The sequence below is a fragment of the Bubalus bubalis genome, chromosome 8 (assembly GCF_019923935.1).
Source record: "Bubalus bubalis isolate 160015118507 breed Murrah chromosome 8, NDDB_SH_1, whole genome shotgun sequence".
NCBI classification, from domain to species: Eukaryota; Metazoa; Chordata; class Mammalia; order Artiodactyla; family Bovidae; genus Bubalus; species Bubalus bubalis.
This window is the reverse complement of record NC_059164.1, coordinates 108988097-109014761: the sequence shown is the minus strand read 5'-3', so window position 1 is coordinate 109014761 and position 26665 is coordinate 108988097. Positions and strand designations below refer to the sequence as shown.

General features: G+C 36.7%; 1 protein-coding gene across 1 annotated transcript in view; it reads right to left on the bottom strand.

The window, feature by feature from the left end:
* CNTNAP2 (contactin associated protein 2) overlaps positions 1-24642 on the bottom strand; it is a 2308807-nt gene extending 2284165 nt beyond the window's left edge. The window contains exon 1 of the mRNA XM_025292067.3: positions 24313-24642. Coding sequence (XP_025147852.3) covers positions 24313-24409 — 97 coding nt within the window. The 5' untranslated portion in view covers positions 24410-24642. The remainder of the gene's footprint in view (positions 1-24312) is intronic.
* Between the last annotated feature and the right edge of the window lie 2023 nt (positions 24643-26665).

Here is a 26665-nt window from a genome sequence, read left to right as displayed (position 1 = left end):
GTCCACAAACTGAATTTTTGAAATGGGATTTGCTTCAGCAGATGAAGCTGAATCTGTTTAGGCAAATTCTGAGATACAGCAGGCAGCCCACCAAATTAAACAGGGGTAGGGAGACAGGCATGAAGTGTTACACTTGAGAGGAAGACTCTTGTAGCTGCCCAGACATCAAAACAACGAGCTAACAGGAAGAGAGCTAATATGGGCTGCTTGAGCCCTAAAACCATGTATGAATTACATGTAAATTTTACACAAAGATAATGAAAAGAAAACTGACATTTATGAAATACCCACACTGTGCCATTCACTAAGGTATGCACTTTAATGCATGTCACCTCACAGTCACCTCAACAGATATTACTATTCCAATTATTTCACAAATGATAAAACTGATGTTCGTGGATAATAAAATACTTGTATTTCCACAGACTTCTTTACAGAGTAAGTTGACTCTGGGGTGTCCAGTACAAAAATCTATCACATTCAAACAACAAATAAATATTTTTAAAAGGAGGGACAGACCAGTTGAAGGAATGAGTGTTTTGATAAAAATGAATGAAAAAACTCAAATGTCCCACACATAATTTTATGGAAAATTAACCATAAGCACAGAAGAAACTCCAAGGCATCCAGAGGTCTGTTGCAATGGAAGTTTAATATATATTCTAATACAAATAGATCTACTATAATCTTACCTAATGGTTTCAGAAGTCCTTTTTAATGTTAAATATCAGTAGTCAAAGAGAATTTTGACATCAATAGGATGAAAGAGCAAAGTATGGTGGCCTAAAGCCATTTAGTGGTGGAAAAAGAAGCTCAAAAGACCTAATTGGCCACTGAAATAATAATCAAAATAATATATTTAATAAATATTTATATCCATATCCCTAAGCACTCTGGATAATTTTATATTGTATTTGAGCCAAGAAAGTATATCATACTTAGATTCAAGTCATTTGCAAATGTTTTTAATATTTTTTTAATTTATGTCACTTCAATGAGGTGAGTTTCATTTATAAAAAAATTTCAACTATGCAAGCAACAAATTACCTCATAATGTAGGCTAAATAAACTGACACCCCATCACACACACACACACACACACATAGACATAGACACAAATGTGTATCTTAGAAATACTGAGAATTAGACACGTTTTGCCAAAATGAAAATGGACTCTAAGACTTGGGTGTTCAAAGGTTGTATTTCTTACTCATACACTGTAATTTCCCTTAAAATGTGTGAATGGTATTATCTGTATTGTTCAAGACCTAAACTCATTTCATGGGTATTTTCAGTATTTCCTTATTTATATTTTTAGTAGCATAATTAAAAGATCACTTGTATGAAAACTGCACAGTAACATATCAACCTCTCAGCATTAACAAAAACAAAACAATAAACTGCAAACGTCAAGTGATTAAAATTTTTGAGATAAAAATGTGAATATATCTAGTAAGTCAGTGTTGGACTACCAACAATTCTACATTCTTTAGACCTTCCATACCATTTCAAAATTCAGTGCACAAAATACATTATATTTTTCACAGAGTAAAGAAAGTTGGAAAATATCATTTCACACCTATTTCTTCATAGAATTCCCAGAAGAAAAATGCTAAAGTGACAGTGTGACATTCGTCATCAATTTACAGCTAAAGTTTTATAGTTTTAGAACTTGAGAATGTTTATTCTCTTAGGATGCCTTTCTTACATTATGCCACACATCTGGCTCTAGTTTCATAATTTACAAGAAATATACTTTGTAAAAACAAAATATAACTGAACAAAATGTAAGCATAAGCTGTAAAAAAATTCTATTAATTTAATTATGATGTTCTTGAAGAAACAGCTTGGTAATCCTTCAGTAATCCTTTAAATAATTATATATTTAGGTAGAATGTGTTTTTTTTTCCTGCCTTAATCTTTATAATTTACTTTTTAATTTCAATTTTACTTATAATTCTTTTATTTAACTGGTAATTATATGACATTCACAAAATGTATCCTTGGTCCTATCTTTTGGCAAATTACTAAGTTCAGACAAAAAAATATATATTTTTTTTTCATAAAAATCTCTTTCACAAATGTTTCTATGAAATTTGAGGCTTTGCTTTAACAAAATTACATATCTATTTCATTTTTTAGACTCTTAATGGGAGAAGGCAATGGCACCCCACTCCAGTACTCTTGCCTGGAAAATCCCATGGACGGAGGAGCCTGGTAAGCTGCAGTCCATGGGGTCGCTGAGGGTCGGACACGACTGAGCGACTTCACTTTCACTTTTCACTTACATGCATTGGGGAAGGAAATGGCAACCCACTCCAGTGTTCTTGCCTGGAGAATCCCAGGGACGGGGGAGCCTGGTGGGCTGCCATCTATGGGGTCACACAGAGTCAGACACGACTGAAGCGACTTAGCTTAGCTTAGACTCTTAATGACAATTTAGGAAGATCTTTAAATATATTATAATAGTCAAATTAAGAATAAAGAAGAGACTTATATTCTTCTTTCAAGTACTGTTTCTTTATGTGTGACAGAAGAGGAAAAAGAAAAAAAAAAGTGCCAACCACATTTCAAAAGAAACAAATATCCCACTATGCCCTTAAAAATGGATGAAACATTCCTATCTTCCATGTGGCAGGTAAGTGGGTATTTAAATAATGCACTACCTTCTCTAAAGGTATATATTAGGCTCTAATAGAATGCTTAAAATTATACTTTTAGAGCAATTTCATGATTAAATTTCATGATTATTTATTAGTTAGTTCTAAAGATAAAGTTTCCAAGTAAGTCAAAATGCAATATTCAGACCGTAGACTGCCGACATACTTCAGTTCTGTTTTAAAGAGACTTGACAAAGGGTGTTCCATGGCAGAAGTCCACAGAAAAGTTAAAAAGCAACTAACATACCGGGGTCATCAGTATAGGTCACTGGGCTTATATCTTAAATTTTCCCCATTTCAAGGTTTGAAAGATTTTTGTTTTTCTTCCCCTATAGTAAACACCCATAAATCCCAACATGAGAAATAGCCATGTATTGTTTTTGCAAATCACCCAACTTGGTGTGAAAATGTTTCACCTGCTCACTGTGCTCAGACTTATGTCAATTCCCCATGAGCAGTGACCCTATTTTGACATTTCAATCAAACCATGGCCATGTAACCCAACAGACACCCAACAGTGGAAACTGAACCACTGGATACTGAAGGCAAGTGCTGCTTGAAGGGAAAAACAGGTGGGACGCTCTCAACAGCCTCCACCTGCTCCCAAGTTTCGAGAAGGAGCCCAGGTGGACATTATTAACATTCCTCAGGAGACTTTGCCTGCTAAAGAACTAAACCAGACCAAAGGAACCAAAAGCCGACTTACAATTCTGCGAGATGAAATCCCTTGGGAGAGCGCAACCTGACCCTCCTTAATACCCCTTCCTGGGAACCATACTAATGTCCCCTAAACTTTGAAATGCAAGACTTACAGCCACTGACCCTAACTTTCCTACTGTAATCAGTTCCTGGCATTCAGCAATATTGAGGGTAACAAGATATAAAATATGTTCACAACAATGCTTTGTAGTCCCTTGTAAGTCAATTACATAGGAAAGACTGACCCTGATTGTTGTTTTTAAATGGAGAAACTCACCATATTGGCATAAATCCCACATAATTTATGGAAGGATATCTAGACTATTGGTAGGCATCCATCATGCCCTATATAGTGATTCTTGGTTGTCTACAATGTAAAAACCACACTCAATTAGCATTATGAAGGACACAGAACACCTTGATCAATATTATTGTTTTTCTATACATCTATTCACATAGAGAAATATTTCTATATTTATAAAGTAATAATAATTGCATGTCAGTAGATGAATATGTGCTTTACAAGCATGACACCACTTGGAGTTGTTTGCATACCAGTAAACAGTATCTTTATTAAATATTAGAACAAAAAAGTACATATGCACATTTTATCAAACATGAGAAAAGTAATCTGGTAAGGGAGATTTAGATTAATTTTGGTAGGATTCTACCAGTTTTAACAGAAAAAGGCATGCATTCTTTCTTCCTTTGTGATAATCTGTTTATAATGAATAGATTTACTTAGAAAGCATTATCTCTAGTATATTATCAACTATACAGCTACTTTGTTACTATTGTTTTGTTTAGCACATCTCTAGAAATCTCTGTGACCTGAAACAAGTTACTTCACTTTCTTGGTTTTGATCTTCCTAATGGCACCCCACTCCAGTACTCTTGCCTGGAAAATCCCATGGGTGGAGGAGCCTGGTGGGCTGCAGTCCATGGGGTCGCTAAGAGTCCGGCATGACTGAGCAATTTCACTTTCACTTTTTGCTTTCATGCACTGGAGAAGGAAATGGCAACCCACTCCAGTGTTCTTGCCTAGAGAATCCTAGGGACGGGGGAGCCTGGTGGGCTGCCGTTTATGGGGTCGCACAGAGTCGGACACGACTGAAGCGACTTAGCAGCAGCAGTAGCAGGAGCAATCTTTGTAATAATATTACTAATATGTAACATTACTTTAGCATTTGTCTTTGGTAAAGCAATTTGTTAAGCATTTTAAATGAATAATACCACTTAAACTTTATAAGAGCCTTGCGAATCTATCCGCAAGCTCCTGTTAGAGACAAAAGCAAGACTGAGGTTTGGAAAGACACTCCATTCTGCTTTAACTTTGGAAACTAGAATTATGTATTTTTAAAAACTGTAATGGGCTCTAGAGGTAATCTAGTTCAATTCTTTAAAGTTATAAATGTAAAACTAAAAATTAGAGAGATTATAAAACTGAGCAAGAATATCCAACTAACCCACTTACTTACACTTTTTGCATGTTTTATCCCCAAACTCTATCACTGACTACAAGTGTGAATGTGAAAGAAAGTGAAAGTGAAGTCACTCAGTCATGTCCGACTCTTTGCAACCCCATGGACTGTAGCCCACCAGGCTCCTCCGTTCATGGGATTCTCCAGGTAAGAATACTGGAGTGGGTTGCCATTTCCTTCTCCAAGGGATCTTCCCGACCCAGGGATTGAACCCAGGTCTCCCACATTGCAGGCAGAGATTTAACCTCTGAGCCACCAGGGAAGCCCTATTAACACAAAAAATATTTAATAATGTGACATAATGAATGTACATTTTTTCCAATTTTCCCCATGTAGGTGTGCTTCTTAATTTCAGAATTAGTGAGAAGGCTGTTATAGCATCCTTCATTACAGATTTCAAGTTCAAAACCTGGCTGCTCAACATGTTGTTCACAGACTGCTCAGCTTCGGTATCACAGGGGAGGGGAGCCCATGAGAAATGCCACATCTTAGGTCCCACCTCAGGCCAACTACATCCAAGCATGCCAGGTGGCTCAAGTGCGTCTAAACAGGTAAGAAGTGCTACTTTCTCAAGTTCCTTCTTTCACATCAAATTCCTCAGCACCAGCTCCCGTAATGGCCAGTGTTGCTGAGTCCTCAATGCCCAACAAGCATTCATGTATAACCTCTTGCTGGCAAGTATTTTAAGTAAACCAGTCATCTGCTTAAAAGCATTTTTTGCATAGACTAAAATCTAAGATAAAGATTATAACCTGAGATATAGACACTACTTGTGTTTGTTTCAGATACACAGTAATCCAGCACTTGGAGGTTGTGCTTTATGTCAAAAGTAAAGGCCTCTGATGTATGGTCAACATTGAAAAGTTAGGCTGCAAAGATACTAACAGTATAAAAACATATCAAGTTCTATATTGCCCTCTGTGGAATTGGTGCATTACTCAAATTCTGAAATAACCTTATTTTAATATTACATTCCTTAAAAACAAACAATTTGTATGGAATCAAATGTAATAAGAAAACAAGATACATTTTCTAACAATCCTTTGACTTGCTAGCATTTATGCATACATATGGAGAAAGCAATGGCACCCCACTCCAGTACTCTTGCCTGGAAAATCCCATGGACAGAGGAGCCTGGTAAGCTGCAGTCCATGGGGTCGCTAGGAGTCGGACACGACTGAGCGACTTCACTTTCACTTTTCACTTTCATGCATTGGAGGAGGATATGGCAACCCACGCCAGTGTTCTTGCCTGGAGAATCCCAGAGACGGGGGAGCCTGGTGGGCTGCCGTCTATCGGGTCGCATAGAGTCGGACACAACTGAAGCGACTTAGCAGCATGCATACATAGCCTAATGTAAAATGCATACATCTTTAATAAACTCAACCATTATCTTCCCAAAGTATATAGCAATCAACTAAATCTTACTAAAATGAGAAAATATTTGAAGTATATAGCACAGTAATGCCAGTGGGATATATTAATACTTAAAAATATGAGGCATATAACCATTAATCATAACTGCAAATACCCTGTAACTATTGAGTTAAAATATCAATAAGATACTATTATGTGAAAGTATATCATAATTACATTCACTATTATATACTTCTTCAAAGTCAGGTATAAACAATACATTTTGAAGACATATTATTTAGGAACTTGCCTTTTATTCAATGAGTAAGTGCTGCTTCAATCATATACATCCATGTATTAAATGATTAAAGTTATTTCTCTCCTTACCTAAATTCTCTAAGCTAAATATTATTGAATTACTGCAATGATGTTTCTGAGTCTGGAATGATCTCTCATGTAAACAATATTGTCCAGGAACAAAATAATATTTTTGCATAATGAAACAAATATTTTTATATTAAAATCATTTAGGCAATACATACTGACTATAATGTAATTATAAAAACATATGCATTTCTGAAAATTGTATACATATAACTATACATTAAAGCATTTAGTTCACTTAACATTTCCACCCCTTCCTCAACTCTGGATGTACTATTTTTCAACTGTCCTTGATTTCTTTCAGATTTAAATGTGTTTTGTGTCAATAAATTAAATAATGAATTTAATTTTCAAAGAGAAAGCAGCATTTAACTTCTTTATGCCTAATATCCTGGTGTATGGTGAGAAAGAACAAGTCATTTGATACAAAACACTCATGAATATTTTCTCTTATTGATCATTTTTATTATCTGACAAAGATCAGTGATTTTTCTTTCACTATTATAACCCAGTTTCCTTCCACCTCAACTTATCTACCTTCCTGTTTGATGAGAGTAGGCAGAAGAGAAAGAGACACACAGGTAATAAAAAGCCATGAGAGGTAACTCCGGGCTTGCTTTAAATTTCCCAGAAGTAAAAGGAGAGTGTTGATCTTTTCCACTCTCTCCTTCGTCCTTCTGTTTCTATAAATCAAATTATAAATCCACCTCCTTTTACTGAAAAGAGTATTCAAAATTTGAGGAAGCGAAGGAACAAATATTTTCCAAGATAGTTGATGATATCCTATGGCCAGGAAGTTGGAAATTGAAAAAACAAATATCTAATATATATACTCTACCACTGTCAGACAGAAAATGATAAATACCATCACCTGGCCTGACTCAGGCTGGCTGCAAGGCAAGGGCCAGTCATGGCCTCAGGGCTCACCTGAGTCACAGAGAAACACTGACATATTCACTAGGAAATATTGACAGGATCTCAGACTATGTCGTATAGTATAATTTTCTAATGACTAACTCTCTCCATCAGTTTTATGATCCTATCATTTCAATTCATACCTTAATGTAGCAAAACATAATTGTTAATTTGGCCTGGGCCTTTGCAAAGAAATTACATAGCTTTTAGTATAGGCAAAGTTGTTCATTTAAAAAGTTAAACTATAAGTTTTTTCTACCTTCATAGAGAGTATAAAACCCTTCAGGACAGAGACACTGTCTCCAGAGTTTTCATAATCTCCAGAGCTTACCACAGTGATCTATTTTTAATAGACACTCAGATGTTTCCATTAATAATGAAAACATGTCTATAAACAATTTGAGCTGAGTGCTGAACCTCCAAAAATCCTGGGCACTGATTTTCAGGGTCTTAAAATAATACCACTGATTTCCCAGCTTTCTAGCTATTTGGATAGTCAAATTCAAAAATGAAAAAAAATTGTCAAATTTCTTTTTATACTTTCCATCACATTTCAGAAAACAAGCTTTATACCATCTGCCCATATGGCTGACAAGTTACAGTAAAAATGTTTATGCTTTTGGAGATGTTCCTCATGCCCACAAGCTCTCTAATTTGCACATGTTGTGGGTTTTCAGAAACATTTTTGAGTAAGGTAATGGAATGCCTACTACACTGTAAAATGGGCTCTCCTAAATAGATTAATTATTTTATACTGCTTGAGTAATTTCTCCCCTACTTTTTAACAAGAGTATACTTTGAAAACAAATGACTTTTAAGTACTAACATCGCTGTGTGTATAGCTCCACTTATATTGCCACCTATAACAAATTATAAATTCAATTAATATAGATGATATATGCACGATTTCCTTCAGTTAATTCTTTCATTAAGAAAATGAGATATTACCTCCCTTGTTGACCATTTACATGTGGTATTACATGAAAATTAAATAATAAATACTGGTCTTACCTTTGCTAATTATTCCAAATGTTAAGCGTCAGCTTCCCAACTAAATTATGAAACAAATGTCTGCGACAATCACACATAATTTTGCAATATCTACATAGTCTAGCATTATAAACACTGTATAATAAATATCAAATGCATTAAAAAATAACAAAATTATTAAAATTAATCTACCATGATGTGCCACTCACTACACATCTTGTCCTTCATCCTTATAGCAAGCCTTTCATGAAGGTACCCTTATTTCATCATTTTAAATATCAGAAATCTGAGGCTCAAATTTTAGATGGTTTGTCCATGGTCACCGAGGAACAGAACTAACAACCAAATCCAGCCTTTCTTACATGAAAATCTGTGCTAATAAGCATTAACGGATACTTTTCCAAAATAATATGTAAATTCTTTATAAAAAATTCACACTTTCACCAAATTAATGTCAACACATTTGAGCAGGTGTCCAGTAGAAAAATAATTTTCAGCAGTGACTATAGAACATTATGTGACAGTGATCTTTATTTTAGGAGATTCTAGGATGAGATATCCTTTCACAGTAAAGGATATTATTTCACATATTTAAGGATATTTATTTCACATATTTAAGGAATTCAGCTTTGACAGTAGAGAAATCTTGCCACAGATAATAACGGAGTTATGAATGCTGACACAGAGACAACCCCTTGAATCTAAGATTCGTAGGCGGTGAATAAATGAACAAATACATACATAAATAAATTGCATACATACAAACATAAAACACTCATAGATTATTCTGATTTTTGTTTATTTCAGTGAAGTTCACCTAGCCAAATTTACTGTTTCAGATTGAAACCAAAATAGATTTCAACTACTTTTCATTTAAAACTACAAAAAAAAAAAAGGCAAAGCAAAACAGAAACAGATCAAGTTTTCCAAAAAATTTAGAAAATGGCATATATTTTTAAATGGCAATGAAGAAACACCTTATTCCCACACACCCTACCCCCAAATCTATGCAGAATATTCTCTATGCAGTAATAGTAATTTATGTAATAGTCTATGTGTAGTAATACATATGCTTTTTATTCCAGACACTCAACTTGGATGATAGTGTAGCTCATTCATAGACTGCAAGATGTTCTCTTTCTTTAAAAAAAAAAAATAGGTATAATTGACACATAACACTGTATGAGTTTCACGTGGACAACAAAATGGTTAGATATTTGTAAATATTGTGAAACGCTTACAACAAGTCTAGTTAACCTTCATCACCAGAGTTACAGTTTTTTTTCCTGTGATGAGTACTTTTAAAATTTACCCTCTTAGCAACTTTCAAATATGTAATACAGTGTTACTATGGTCACCATGCACATCACATCCCCATGATCTATTTATTCTATAACTGGAAGTGAGTACCTTGCGATCTAGCTCAGCATTCTGCCTATGCCCTCAACTCCCCACCTTTGGCCACCACCAGTCTAATTTCTGTAACCACGTGCTTGATTTATTACTATATTGATTTTTAGGTTTCACATATAAGTGAGATCATATGGTATTTCTCTTTCGCTGACTTATCACACTTAGCATAATATCCGTGAGATCCTACCCTGTGTGGCAAAAAGGCAAGATTTCAGTATTTTTATGGCTAAGTAATATTCTACTATATATGTGATATATCTTCTTTATCCACTCTCCTTTCAGTGAACACTCTGGTTGATTCCATATCTTGGCTATTATAAATAATACTGCAGGGCATGTGTCTTTTCAAGTTAGTCTTTTCATTTTCTTCAGGTAAATATCCAGAAGTAAAATTTCTAAATCATAGAGTAATTCAATTTTTAATTATTTGAAGAATGCCCATAATGTTTTCCATAGTAAATGCACAGATTTACACTCCTAGCAACAGTGCACAAAGGTTCTCTTTTCTCTGCTTCCTCACCGACAGGTTACTTCTATTTTTGATAGCTATCATCCTAACAGGTGTGAGGAGATAGCTCATTGTCCTCTTGATGTGTGTTTCCCTGATGATTACTGTTGCTGAGCATCTCTTCATGTGCTTTCCAGCTCTCTGTCTTCTTCAGGAAAATATTCAGATCCTCTGTCCAGTCTTAATTAGATGATTTGTTTTTTTTGCTCTTGAGCTCCATGAGTTCTTTATATATTTTGATATTAACCCCTTACTGAAAACAGTAGCCCCCACTAATCTGCAGGGAATACATTCTAAGATTTCAGGTGGATGCCTCAAACCATAGATAGTACCAACCCTATACATACTATGCTTTTTCCCTATATATACCTATATAGGGAAGCTTTAATATATCAATCAGGCATAGTAAGAGATTCACAGTAACTAATAGACAATTATAATAATATACTGTAACAGAAGGTCCATATCTTTTGCAATTTGAGGTCCAGCATAAAAACCAGCACATATTTCTTTTTCCTTCTGTACAGTTCTGTACATATAGAAGACTTGTTCTTACTGTAGGTCTTAGCAACCTCGGTAAGTTGAACACAAGCACTGCCACGATCAGTGCTGCAAACTGAACCCGGGACAGTCGATCTGATAGCCAGGTTGGCTACTAAGTATTTAAGGGGCAGGAGGTGCTGGACAAAGCAATGATTCATGTCCTGGGTGGGACAGAGCCAGACGGCATGGAAGATCATCAAGCTACTCAGAATGGTGCACTATTTAAAACCTACCACTTGCTTATTTTGGAATTTTGCATTTAATATTTTCAGACTGCAGCTGACCTCAGTTAAGCGAAACCTTGGAAAGAGAAACCGTGGATAAAGAGGATTTTCAAACATTTTCTTCCATTCTGAAGGTTGCCTTTTCACTTTGTTGATGGGCTCCTTGGCTATGTTTAATCTTTTTAGTTTGATGTCATCCTACTTCCTCACTTTGCTTTTGGTGTCAGACCTAAAAATTCATCACCAAGACCAAAGTCAAGGAGCTTATCACTTACACTTTCTTCCAGGAGTTTTACAGCTTCAGGCGGCACATTCAAGTCTTTAACTCATTTGGAGCTGATTTTTGTGTATGGTGTTAAGATAGTGGCCCAGTTTCATCCTTTTGCAAACGGCTGTCCAGTTTTCCAAACGCCTTTTATTGACGAGACTATAATTTCCCCACTTATATTCTTGGTTATCATAAATTAATTGACTTGGCTGATAGTCAAGTTCATTCATAGATTGTGAGGTTTCTTAATGCTTATTTTTAACAACACTGGTAAAACATTATTCTCTTACTAAAGATAATACATGCATATTCTCTATTTTATCCAGCAAAAATGTATTTTCCCTCTATTGGTTGATAAACTATCAGGCAGTGTTATTTACTCTTGCAAAACTTTATTTTTTCTCATCTGTTTTGCAAAAGACTTATTCCAAAGTCATGAGCTACATCCCAATCAGAGGAACGTCCAAACTTGGCCAATGTGGTGACTGCATAGTTGTTCTCTTCTGCTTGGAACATTTCTCCTCTTCTCTTCCCTTATGTAGCTCCTTCTCATTCTTTAGGTTCCAACTATAAAGTTGTAACAGAGAGGATCTGGTTAATCACTTACTGATGCACTTGCCTCTGGAGTGACTGAGCAATTTTAATTGAAATTCTAACATACCTAATAAATAAAAGAGACTTAAGGTAACTTGCTAAGGTTGAACATTACAAAAAAGGACAGTGAAAACAATTTTGCAATGAGAGATAAAGAAACAAATAAAATGTATGACTTACAGAAGCACAGGGCTGGAGGAGACTTTCAAGAATCCCTGGGACAGCACAGAGATCAAACAAGTCCATCCTAAAGGAAATCAACCCTGAATAGTCATTGGAAGGACTGACACTGAAAGTGAAGCTCCAATACTCTGGCCACCTGATGCAAACAGCCAGTTCCTCTGGAAAAGACCCTGATGCTGGGCAAGATTGAAGGCAGGAGGAGGAGCGGGCAACAGAGGATGAGATGATTGGATGGAATCACTGACTCAAGTGGTATTATATTACTATTAATCTTTCCCACTAAGAGTAGCATGTTCATCTTATAAACATTCACTTTATAAACTGAATGTGTTACATGAAAGATTAGTAAGAGCATAATAAATAAAAAAATGAGAAATCATTTTAGGTCCAGACCTAGGTCACTAATTTTCCAAAACAAGCTAATCTTCATGCATGTTTCTGAGTGGTTATTTTTTAACTACTCCCCAGGCGACATTGTCGCAGGCCACTTCTGCAGGCCGGTAACTCAGCTGCTAGCTCCATTCATCTTTGGCTCCACCATTAGCACATTAGTCATTTGAAAGTTCAATTTGTAGAAACAAACGCAGTATGAGGCGCTCTAAATACTACAATTACAGACATATAAGATGAACAAACAGATCTGAAAGCCTCTTACAGAAAGCTCCATTGAAGTCAATTTAATAGAAGAACGTGTCATTTTTATTTACACAATTTGAAATCTCTTTTACATTTGGATATATTACTCTCATTTTTTCACATCTAAAAATGTGCAGTAATGATGCACTTTAATAATGATACACTTTCTGTAAAACTGAAATGCTTCAGATCACTGTACACAATAATTATGTAACAATAAAGCATGTTTCCATGATATGAAGACTACTCGAATTGCAGTAATATTTTCTTAATATACTTTGGGCAAAGAACACACAATAAACTGAAATTCAAGACGATGTTGCCTTTCCATTTTAAAAAAATAAAAGATGTAAATTAGGCTTTAAAATAACTTTTAATACTCTGTTACTTTTTGCTGTTGTTATTGTTGTTCATACAGACGAGTCCATTTTAAGGCAGTATTTTATAAGACAAGAATGATTACTTACAGCTAAACTTTATTGTAACTAATATTATATTAAAATTATACTACTGATGACATTGCATTTAGCTATTGAAATATCAGTAGAACTGATAAAAGAAATCTTTACATGTCATTACAATCTAGCTATTTGCATAATTATATATATAGAACTCATCTATCAGTTCAATCAGATTATATTTATTTATGTTTATGTACCCAGAAATGTTATAGGTCATTTGAGGGCTATAAGTAAATATAAATCAAAATGTTTTCTCTTAACAGCTATATTAATCTTTGATATGTTAATTGGCCACCTATAAAATAGTGACTTAAAATTTAATCAGACTTAATGATATCTGTCTTCAAATACTTTACAGCAATAGACTATAGAGTAGATCCTAAGCTATTATTACCTTAAAGCCCAGCTAGAACTAATGGCATGAATTTATGTAAATGTAGATTATGTATTAGTATATGGGATAACTTGATAAAAGTAAAACTGTATAAATGTGAAATCTGTGAGTTTTTAATTTTTTGAGCACCCTTATGCTTTGAGCATTCCAAAATAAAGGTAACTGTCTAATTTTATATGATAATTCAATGCAACTAGTACAGTGCCATATATGGTAAAAGATATATACTGAAGTCTAGCTCTTTTGATACAATGGCACACATATATGTATTAACCTAAGAACAAAATGTAGGCTGTGCCCATGCAGACCAGGGGTTAAACAGGAGTCACTTGTATTATCAGCAGGTAGTGCTGGAGAATCATTGTAAAGCTTACAAATTTTTAACCAGGTTTAGCTGGATGGCAGACTTTGAAAAGGCAAGGCTGGAGGATATTTTAAGGATGAGGTGCAGCATGTACAAAGTTTCAAATGTACGGACAGGAAGAGTTAATTCAAAATATAAACGCATAGAATGTAAGTGATTATTTTTTGTATTCATCAAAGAATATTCTTGTTCTGTTAAAGATCAAAATGAAATTCACTGAACATCCCACAGCAACTTTGACAATATCAACTAATACGCTGGATAATATACACTGCTGCTGCTGCTAAGTCACTTCAGTCGTGTCCGACTCTGTGCGACCCCATAGACGGCAGCCCACCAGGCTCCCCCGTCCCTGGGATTCTCCAGGCAAGAACAGTGCAGTAGGTTGCCATTTCCTTCTCCAGTGCATGAAAGTGAAAAGTGAAAGTGAAGTCACTCAGTCGCATCCAACTCCCAGCAACCCCATGGACTGCAGCCTTCCAGGCTCCTCTGTCCATGAGATTTTCCAGGCAAGAGTACTGGGATGGAGTGCCATGGCTAAATATATGCAATTATCAAGTTTCTCTGCAACTACTCTATCATTTACAAGATTTTTTGACAACTTAGGCACTCTCTTTAAAGTACCTGTTAAGCACAATAATTATTTTGTTGACATCTGTCTTCAACTTACATGCAGATTACAGGTATTTCTTTGAAATAGCGTGTTTTGAAAAGGGCATTCATGCTTGTCTTTTAATGAGTCTGACCAACCATATGGGTTAAATGAAGTATAGAAAATGCTATAAAATAGAGCCATGTAGCAAAAGGGTTTGAGACATTGTAGAGCTGACACAGCATGGTTTATTTCCCTTGATAGATTAATATTCATGTATAAATAATGATAAACAAGTATCTGTGCTTATCACTGCATGACAAGTGTCAGCAATTTGGGTAATTTCTCATTCTAACATTAGATAATTGAAGATAACTTGCATTATCTGTCATTGGTCTACCCCTTAGAAGTCCAAATAGCAAAGGAACTGCTTATCATCCTCTTGATATTTTGCCTGCAATTAGACCAAATCACCACAGGGAGGTGATGGTACCTCCAGTCTGCTCCAAAGTTCTGAGGTTTGGGCCATGTGTTAGATTTTTCTAATATCAGCATATACAAAATAGGAAAAGGCATTTCAGAAGGAGGGAACAGAATGTAAGACAGCATAAAAGAAATGTGATTAGAAGCAGCATGTTGTATTGAAGAAGTTGCAAGGATTGCAGTATGACAAGGCTCTGGAGGGCAAATGTTGGGTTGGGGAGATTACATCAAAGGGACAGACAAGGGCCAGAGAAGTGGAGCACATGACAAGATTTGTGTTTGGGGAAAGTATTTCTGGCATATGTATCAATGATAAACTACAGGAGAATGATTAAGAGCAAGGAGACATACTAGGAGGCTGCTAAATTAATGTCTGGATGGAAATGCTGGAAATCTTAACTAGAACTGTGGTCACAGGGATGGACAAAGAGGAATAGGTACAAGAGGTTTTAAGCATTAGAACTGACAAATATTTTGAGACAAATAATTTCCCATAGCCATTAAAGATAAAGAAGTTTTCCTCTTGACATGACTCTCAAGAAAAGTTTTATGATTAATTATCATTTGAAATTCATCCTCAAAACACTGGTTATAGATGACAGAGGTATCAACTTTTAACCTTTGGTAATGTCAATAATATTTGCAGTTCTGGATACATACCGCAAAATTTCCTGAAGACCAGTTCTAAATAGCTTTTATTCCTATCTGACAAAACATTTTAACAAATATTTTCTGTACCTTTAAATAAATAGTTTCACAAGATAGAATTCCATTGTAAAATCAGTTCATTATGAAGAGGTTTAAAATATATAACATTGTTTCCATTATTATCATTCAATGTTATCACTGACATAGAAACTTTATGATGACAGGTATTCTTTTCCCTATAAATCTACATAAGCAGGTAATTAATCCTTAAAATACTGCCTAGATGCAAGTTGAAACTCAGTTATAGAGAACTGGAAATCAATGACTTAATATTTCACCTAGCCAGCGGCACCATCGTTAGGAGCACAGACTGTGTGGACAGATCATACAAGTGGCCTGGAAAGCTATTTTACTTCTCTGCCTTCACTGTCTTATCAGCAAGTTGGAGCACTGTTGTATTAAATGAGTTCATACTTCCCTGGTGGCTCAGACAGTAAAGAATTCGCTTGCAATGCAGAAGAATTCGCTTGCAATGCAGGAGAATTCGCTGGAATGGAGTGTTTGATCCCTGAGTTGGGAAGGTGCCCTGGAGAAGAGCATGGCGACTCACTTCTGTATTCTTGTCTGGAGAATCCCCATGGACTTAGGTGCCTGGTGTGCTACAGTCCATGGGATCTCAGACTCAGACATGACTGAGCAACTAAGCACAGCACAGCAATATATCTAGAGAGTACCGCTTGACCTGAAGTATGCAATCAACAAATGTCAGTATTCATGTCAACTGGAAAAAAGATCTAAAGCATAATAATCTCTATTGATGCCTAGAGTTCTGGAAAAGAACACTAACTGGTGCTGAAAAGGCAATTGTTATGAGTTTTTAGAACTCAATCAGGAAACATTTATTAGAGAAATGATATATACTTGTTGAACAAGCATTCCAGTTTTGACATCAATTGCACACAAATACATCAGCATATAAATATTTGAAGGAGGCTGTTTATATTTGTGGGGCTGCCCAGGTGGCGCTAGTGGTAAAGAATCTGCCTTTCAATGCAGGAGATAGTAGAAGCAACGTAAATACCCAATAACAACACACTGACATCTTTGACAGAATTATCTTTGTCAACTGACACAATAAAATGGTTATTCTTACTTCCATACTCCAGATAGCCAACAATGCTAGAATCTGCTTTAAACAAGCCATGAGAAACAGACATGCCTATGTTAAGATACTTGAGTAAATCTCACATATACTACAGACATGCATCAGGTACGATGAAATTGTACTCTTGGAGATTTCATCACCACCATTAACAACTTCTTCTACTGTATAAAGCAGACATAAAAGTATTTTTTCCACGTGATAACACTGCATATTAATCATGTGATTTAAGTAACGAGTATAGCTTCTCATTAACGAAAGTCAGCTGAAAAACCTCCAGTGATGATAACCTACATAAGTAAAAAATAAAGTTTTATTTTATAGATCAAATCTGATGAGATTTTATGTGGTTACCTGGTTGATTGTGTCCAGAAGGATTTGATTTTGTGGCCGTATTCAGACTCACTGAGAAAAAAATGCCACAATAGGTTAGCAGCACTATCTTGATGATGGCATCAAACTTATGTTTTATTGTGGCCATGAGTGTGTAGGGAGGAAAAAAAGTCTGGATCACATGTTCTTAGATCAGCTGACATTAAAATCATTAAACTAATAACATATTCATTTAATCATTTGAAAAACTGACATTCATAAATGATTTTCCAGATATATTTTTGCTTGAATCAAAAATGTTTCAAATATACCACATGCATCATATAAATTGCAAGCTTAAATTTATTAACAATTAAGTAATTTAATGAAGAAATTATTCATGTGTAATTACCAAATTTTAAACACATGCCATCCCTAAAATATGCTAAAATTTTGCCACATTACATAATTAGGCTGATTTTTTTTCATGTAGTCCTTCTGTTCACATATTTTGCACAATATGTATATCATCTACTAAGTATATGATATGGAAGCAAACATTTGCTTTTATTAGGTTGATTAATACCTTGATTCACATTAATAAGAGATGACTACCTAGTAAAATGAGTTGAGTGATGCATTTTAATCAATATACAATTTACCTTAGTTCACAATAACTGTTTGAGTCTGCATTTTTTACAAGTAACGATAAACACTTTCCATTTTAAAAGAATATTCTTACAGGTAAATGTATTCTTTGGCAAAGCATGGTACTATTTTACTCCAGAATAAGTTGTTTTGTTAATTCAGAGCACAGGTACTTACTTTGCCTGTGCATTCCTTTTTAAACAATCTCGTACTTGAATGACTTAGTTGACACTGTTAGAGTGGCTAGGAGAAAATTAGGAGTCAAGGCAAAATTTGTCTTTTTATGTACTTTTTTCAACATGACATATAATGCACAGAAGTGAGCAAATCCTTATTGGATTTAATTAAACTTTTTATAACTTATTCCAATGTAGACGCACCACACAAGACAGAGTCAGGGAGCCTGACTTTATGAAGGTTAACCTTCATTCACCCTCTTCTATGATACAAACTGATTAGTAAGACTGTGCACCCACCAAGGAGTGAACTGCAAACAGGAAGAAGAACCTTATATATCTTTGGGGATCATTTTTCCTGATAAGAAATATTCTCAGGAACTAATTTTACCTCCTTCCTAAATATAAAAACATTTAAGAATATATCACTATGTATGTTTACGAGAGTATTTCAAACAAACGTGAATCATAAGGAAAAATGTTGACTACGGCCCTCGGGAGCTTGCCTGTATTTCTGCAGCATTTTTATAGTATACCAAAAATGTGATCTCTTCAGAAGCAAACTCAGAGCCAACGAATACATTTTTATTTCCAGATTTCCTACTATCAGGGGAGGTTTTAAAATCTGGAGTGCTATAAAAAATTCAGTTACTTCAAGCTGTTATTATGAATAGTCTACCCCCAAAATGAACTAAGTAAGAATTTAACAAGCTCTTTTCGAAATTTACAATCAAGGAAATCAGTCAACTTTGTCTTCAAAGTCCAAATGTTTCTGTTTCTTTTGTAGAATAACTGATCCAAATCATCCAACTCTTCATGACTGTGTAGTAGGAACACAAATTAGGAAGAAACAACCAACTCAAGACACGTCAAATTAACCTGATGCTTAAACGGACAGCATGGAATTGAATATGGAGCTACTAAAGTCTATAACCAAGATGTGTGTTTTAAACCCCAGATAAACAAATGATTTTCTTTTAAATGTCTCTATAAAATAAAATATCACTAATAGAACCATGCAGATATGAAGCAATGAATAGAGGAACTTGGAGATCATAGTTGCAGTAAGTCAATTCTCCAACTCAACCTCCAGGAGGAAAAACAAGTCTTAAATCACCACTGGTTTTTAACCATGTTCATTTAGTTCAATACTATATAAGCTTATTACTGGCAATTTTAATATGTTGGGGTTTGATAGGGGACAATAAACATCACTCCTTTCTGTCTCTGAGTTCTTGATTAAAAAAGAAGTCGCAGATGGAGAGTAAATATCACCCTTTACATAATAATTGTGGATACGGAAGAAAAGTCCTTCACTATGTGGCAACCATGGGATGCATTAACCTTAATTCTGAAATTAAACAGGCCTTGTATCCATAGGAAGAGCTGAACATCATAAGACTCCTCATATTACCACAGAAATTACTGCAGAGGCACAGCCTACTCTTACACGTATTTTAGTAGAACCTACTACACCTTTTGCAGAAAGCCTGGAAGAAAGAAGGTGGAAGGGCTCAGCTAAACTAGGTTCTTCTCCCAAAGCCACCTAATAGGTTAAGTCACTCCGCCTAACCTGGAGTGGGATGAGTGAACAGCAGACATAGAGGCTAACAAGGTTGTAAGCGCAGTTTTCTCCACATAAAAGAAAACATTAGGACAGAGAAAGAGGGGGCACTTCCAAATACCAACAATCTCTAGTTGATCAGAACTAAAACAGGCAGGTTCTAAAGATCCCAGGAGATGGGAAGATGCAGTTTTAACTGATCATTCTGTTGAGAAGTATTCTCTTGTATCAGTCTCATTTGAAAAGCTAAAGCCTATACAAAGATCACTTTATCATTATTCTTACATATTAACATGGAAAAACTAAACACATAATTTCTTCCATGACCAAATAGGAGATGATTATAGAAATATATCTTAGTTTTCGACAACCTACTTATCTTATAATATGTATTTATCTAGAAACATTCAAACACTCAACTTCAGACATTGATTATAAATATGCATCCCTTTATTTCCTTAGACTTTGAGGCTTATATTATTATGCACTCTATTGTTTAACTTAGCACACAGTGATAAATGATAAACTAAAACACTTCTCAAATCAATGAGATAAGGGAAAACTTTGAAATTACCCATTTGCTTCTTTATTCCATTAAAATCAATCACTACAGAGACAATATACAGAAGTGGTTCTCTCTGTGTTTAATATTTTTAAGATAATCACCCACTGGATTTGAAGTAAGAATCTCCCCTTATTCTTCACCACATTTACAACAAATAAAATCTCCTTTAAAAAAGAGAAGCAAGCCAAGGGGCGGTACATCGAATTCTTTTTATGTTTCAATCATGAAAAGGATACATCAAACAAGATGACTTACTAGTTCACTTTTAAAGACTTATTAAGATTTTCTCTGGAAGAATTTATAATTAAGGGAAGTGATTTAAAATCTCAAAGAAGTTATAGACCTTGAAATGTCCTGCCAATTAGAATAGAAAAAATATTAGAAATGTGATTTTAAAATATATATGATGTACATCAAACAATTTTGGTGTTATTTGTCTAAAGATGATGTGTTGTATGTTTATACTTGTTTAAAAGTTAATGAAAACTATATTGAATCTGTGGATTGCTTTTTTTACTCACTTTTTCCATGTATCAATATTAAAAGAGAAAATTTAGACAAAGATCCCAATTTGCTGAACAATGAAATCAGGATCATTTATTTATCTCTAATGAGTGAATAATATTTTTCTTTTCATTAATTTGGATTAAATAAATAATGTTAGGTTTTCAATCAATAAATTTTACTGACCTAAAGCGCTTTTTAAATTAAATTCATTTAATTAAGACAAATTTATTACTATGTTCAAACTCAGTATAACTAATAGTATTTGCTTTCACGTTTACTTATATATTTTACATTTAATTCAACTATTTAAAAGATACCATTTTAAGGTTGGCATGTGAACTAAAGAGAGAAAAAAGACACATTTACTACTGTTTTAATACTGTTTATTTAGTTACTTGAAATAATTGCACATGAAAAGATCTATCTATAAATGTGCAAGCAACTTAAACCCCTTGAGAGACTTGTTAGAAAACATATAAATACACATATATTTTAGATATAATAAATATATAATATTATCTATATTAAATAATATTGTATCCCTATACATTTTATATCACACATATTATATAAAATGTATTTAAAGGATTTTAACATATGTATATATAAATATTTATATACATTTGTGCTTATATAAGTAAAAACATGTTTGCTACAAAGTATTTGATCAATTGAACCCACACTTTTCAAATACTCCAGTCAGTGAAATTATAGTTTAATGGCTATATAAAATAATGCAAAGCAACTTTTATTAGAAAGCACTATTTAAGTCAAAATTCAGTAGACTTTAAGAATAAACTAAATTCAATAAATGCTAGCTCAAGCTTCTCATCATTTAGAACTGTTCTGTCAGGGTCTTTCAAATGTGTTCAAATAAATGCAATTACCTAAGAGTAAAATATTCAACTTAAACTTTACATATGTGCCCTGTGCACATACATTCACAAGAAGCAAGGCTCTCTGATTCCATTGGCTCAGCAGCAGCTCATTTCCACTATCTGCCAAGAAATTAAAATCCATTTCTACTTAATCCTAGAGATAAGCTTCTTTAAAGTTTATTTTAGTTTAGTTATAAAAAAGACAGTATTAACAGAAACAGCCTTCGTATATACAGTTCAATAATAGGGAAGAAGAAATAAGCCAGAAGCCAATGCATATCTGAAACGATGTTGTTATGAAATTTTAAAATATTAACTGTATCTTCCAAAAACATCCATCATATTAGAAAGTTATCTGGGAACCATAAGTTTTAGCATAGTCATCCATAGTCATCATATTTTTTAAATGCGTACCAAATAAAAACATTACTTTTAGGTTTTCAGACTACTTTTTGTCTTGTGATGACCTCTCCTGGTTGAGTTGTTCATTATCTTAGATTCGTGTAGTTAACCATTTTTTCTCTCTTTTGGGTGCTTTTAGTATTAAGAATTTAACTCTCAAACTTCTTAAGAGCTGCATATATTATATAAACAAAACTTTTCATTAAGGGTAGAAGTATAGATTTAAAGTACTGAGTATGTGACACTCGTTCTAATCAGTAAAATTGAAATCACTCTTATTGTTTAATTCATTTCTAGAATGGGGGCAACTCTGAGTTTGGTCCCACAATTTAGATTCAAATGAAAGAAAACATCATATTATTTAAACCATTACACATTTTTTTCAAAAATGAGGAATAAGAGTTAAATAAATAAACCTGAATAATTGAACAAAACTATTACCTATCTTAAAAGTAATGGTCTCTGTTCTTCCCTGTAGCCAAATTCTAAGGTATACGAACTAAGAATGTATGTTGGAAATGACAACTTTTCGGTTCTTAAAATATAGTAACCCAATGACTGCATGTAAGCCATTCTTGACACATGAATTTTTCAGATGGATCCATTATAATTAAAGTATACAGAAAAATGAAGTACAGAACTCAGGAAAAAAGTCTGGCTCTAAGGGCCTTGAGTCCGTGAACACAACAAATTTCACGTATAATGAGCTTATTTTTCGAGAAAAGTGGCAACTAGTTCTATATAACCAGACCTTGACATGGAAACTGAAATTTCATCAGAATAGTTTTCTCAGTAGCTGGTTACATATTTATGGAACACTGAGCATTAACGCTGCATAAGTTATATTTAAATCTATAAAACTGGCATTCAATATTAATAACATCATATTTTTATGTCTAATCTATTTTGTGAAAAAACTAAAACTTTTTTTCAAGTTCATTACAAACTTAGATTACCATTTAGTGGCTTCTCTATCTTGAAATGATATCTTGAAATGAAAGGGAATCAAATACTGTACTTGGGAAAATTTGTCAAAACAGTAAATCTGGATCATCATATGATATTACTACTTAGTAGGTTTTTAAGTGCAACTTATAAAGTCAGTTTTCAATGTTAATTCTTATTAATATTTATACACTGGAATAAGAACATTAATATTAACATATGGATGAAGATATTTTAACGAATCCTAGGATCTGATAGAGATACTTCACATATGAATTCTGGAAAACACTAAACTTTTCTTCCTACATGAAAAACACTTATTTTTCAAAACCTAAACTCTCCATGATGATTCTTTAACAACTCATTCATTTTCAGAAACAAGTATTTCTTATGAATATCACCCTATCATCCTACAGGCAATCTTTCTGGTGCTTAACTCTTTCTGAGCCAAAGGAGCGCTCATGCATTTCCTCTGTAGATGCACAATACGCACTTCTAAAGCAATGCAGAAGATGGGCTGGGATCTTCCATTGCTTTCTATTCTTTCTAACCTCACGAACAAATGAACAATCTTTTTCAGAAAAAGCTAGCTAAAACACACAGAGATAAACATACTGAATAGCATCATTTTTTTTTTTTTTCCAGAGAACTCTCAAGAAATCTGTTCACTACTGCATTAGAGATATTTTGCATTGCCTGTCCCAAGTTCCAGACTGCGTTACACTCCATTGCCAGGAAATTAAAGCGATTTGTTACAATACTATATTCACTGTGTTTCATTTTAATAAACAAGTACTAAATGGTCATTAACTCGGGGTGGGGGTGACAAGCAGAAGTCCATAGGTGTCCAACATGCTCAAAATAAGCTCCTTTCCCACTCCCGAAGCCGTGCTCATTTAAAGTTAAAACCATAAATAAACTTATTTTTGCCACGGTTTCACTTTTCATCTTCCCTGACCTACCTAAGCCCAAGGCAATGAACTCCGTCTACACAAACAGACCGAAGTGGAGAGAGAACTCCTAAGAAGCCGTCACCGACACTGTATCACTCTAACCAAGCGGCCGCCAACCTATCCCCATGACCACAAACAACTTTCTAGAAACATCACCAGCACCAACCACCCTCTCTCTCCCTGCAGCCCGGAGCGCGGGGTTTGGAGTTTTCCCCTGCTGCAGCGGCCGCCAAGTGCGTGACAACCTAACCACACATACACATACACACACACACACACACACGCATCAGCCGGGCGAGACCTGCGAAGGCACCTCCTCGGAGTTGGTACCCGGGGCGGGTGGAACATCAATGCGGCACTGAAACTGCTCCAGCGCAGAGCGAGGCGGCGGAAGGGCTACTTACGGGACGTGGCGGGAGCCGTCCAGGCTCTGCAGAAGATGCCACCGAGCAGCCCGAGCCACAGCGCTGCCCCGCAGTGGGCTGCCCGAGCCCCGGGCATCCTTCGCCTCCCGGCTCGCGGTACTCCAAAGGCTCGCTGCAGAGAGGCGCCGTCCGTCCGTCAGTCTCTCGGAGGGCGATGGGCCGTCCTCGGGCACCACGGAAAAAGCCAAGACCCTCCTTCGTCCTTCTTCTGCGCTCACCCGCTCCGGGCTCCAGTCCGGAGCAGCAGAGCGATCGCAGCCTGCCTTTTCCCTCCGCGCGTGTTGTCTCGCCTCTTGCTCTGCGAACCAATGTCAGGGGGAAAGAATTCAAACCGAGAAGGAAAAAAAAAAAAAAAAGGAGGCGGGTGGCGGGGGAGGGGAAGCGGGAGGCGGGGGGAGGAACAGAGGAGGGGACTCCTACCCCGCCCTCTCCTTCTCAGGGAAAAAAAAGAAAAATCACCAGGGGACGAGGCGGAAAATCAGAAGAACGAAGGATGCAGGAGATGCGGGGAGCGCGCGCGCGGGGACGGCGGCGGTGCTAATGCTGCCGCTGCGGGCGAGCGCTCCCCGGCCGGCCGCTGGGCAGCGGGACTCGGAGGGCTTCCCGGGAGCCCGGCAGCTCACATGGAGGGACTGTGTTTGCGCGCACGGAGCACGCAGCCCCGCGGCCACGGGCGGGCGCACGCACGGCCTCAGCGCGGCGCGGCGCGGGGCAGCATCTCCCCGCGGCCGGAGGGCTGGAGACGCCGCCGCCGCCGGCAGCGCCAGGGAAGCGGGGCGGCGGGCGAGGCAGGGGGCGGCGGTGGGGTGAGGGGGCAAGCCCTCCCCGCTCTCTCTCCCCGCGGCTCCAGTCCCCTCCCCGGCTCCTCCTTCGCCGCCGCCGCCTCCTCCTCCTTACCGTACCCCTCTGGTTGTCACAGCCCTTCTGCCCTGCCCTCGCCTCGCGGGGAAACAGCCGCGAGAAGGAGCCCACGGGCCCGGGTCCATCGGCTGGGGCGGGGGCGAGGAGGGGGGCGCGCGCCTCTCCCCCACCCCGGGCTGGAGGCGGGGCCGAAGTTGGGAATTCGCGGGGTGATCGCGGAACCGGGTTCCAACCCTGGCGCCCCTCTCCTCCACCCCCCCACCCCCCAGCTGCAGGAAACACCACCCCTGCGCTCGGGTGCCTTCTCTCAGCCGCCTCTCCTCCCCTTCAGACAAGAGATGGTACAGGCTCCGGGAGCTCCGGCCCCCCTTGGGAACCAGAATCAGGAGTCCGACAGGCAGGTCTTCCGAGTGGTCCTAACACCAAGGGACGGAGCCTAGCATCCCGACAGGAGCAGCGCGAACTGCAGACGCTGCTAATGCAGATGTTTTCAATATGTAATTAATTCCTCCTGGTACATATGTACGCGTACACCCAACCCACGCTGCGGCCAGGAGAACTCCATCCGGGCGAACGCGCACACAAACAGACCCAAACACAAAACTGAAACAAGCGGGCATAAGGATAACTACTTCAGGGTGTCGGATGTGTTGCAAGTACTGAGAATTGCGAATATCTGGGGAGACCCAGATTTTCTGCTCACACTCAGATCATTTCAGTCATAAATTTCAGGCTCTTCTCCCCAGTCACACCTCTCCACACCCCATCCTCCATACAGTTTCCTTCCAGCCAGTCTACAAATAGTACTGGGATGCTTATGTCTCTGCAGAACCAATCCTTTCACTGACTCTACTGACACCGTTAAGAATTATTGGTCATCTAACTATCTAACGATGTTTAGGGAGGAAAAAAGAGGAGGAACGATGTCTTTGGGTGTTATGCAATGAATAAGCATTCGCCTTTCAAGATAAATAAACATTTTATGGAGACTTGGCTACTCCTGGAATAGACTCTGAGTTGAATATTATGGTTAGGTCTCAGAAAGGTCCACTGTAAACAGTACAGTGTGTTCGCTGCATAATTAGTATGGTGGTAATGGGGCTGAATCAGCGTTCTTTAATAGAGCTTTGTTTCTTATTGATTTAAAGGGCTGTTTTTGTCCTAGTAAGAACTGCAGATTGGGTACTATCTGGGAAATGAAGACACACAACAGATGACAAACATGGGAAACTGCATCCTCATGCTATAAACTCGCCTCCTATCAAGTGATACAAGAAAGGCATTCTTATGGACTATAAAACGCTCCTTTTCTGTTTTAATTTCCGCAGACTGTCAGACTTCAGTGAACACTTGCAAAGATGCTGTAGTAGGGAACTGTTGTCAATCATTTGTAAGAACCCAAAAAACTCATCATAGGGGGGAAAAAAAACATGAGGGAGCACAACTTTTCAGAAGTCAATTTTTAAACAAT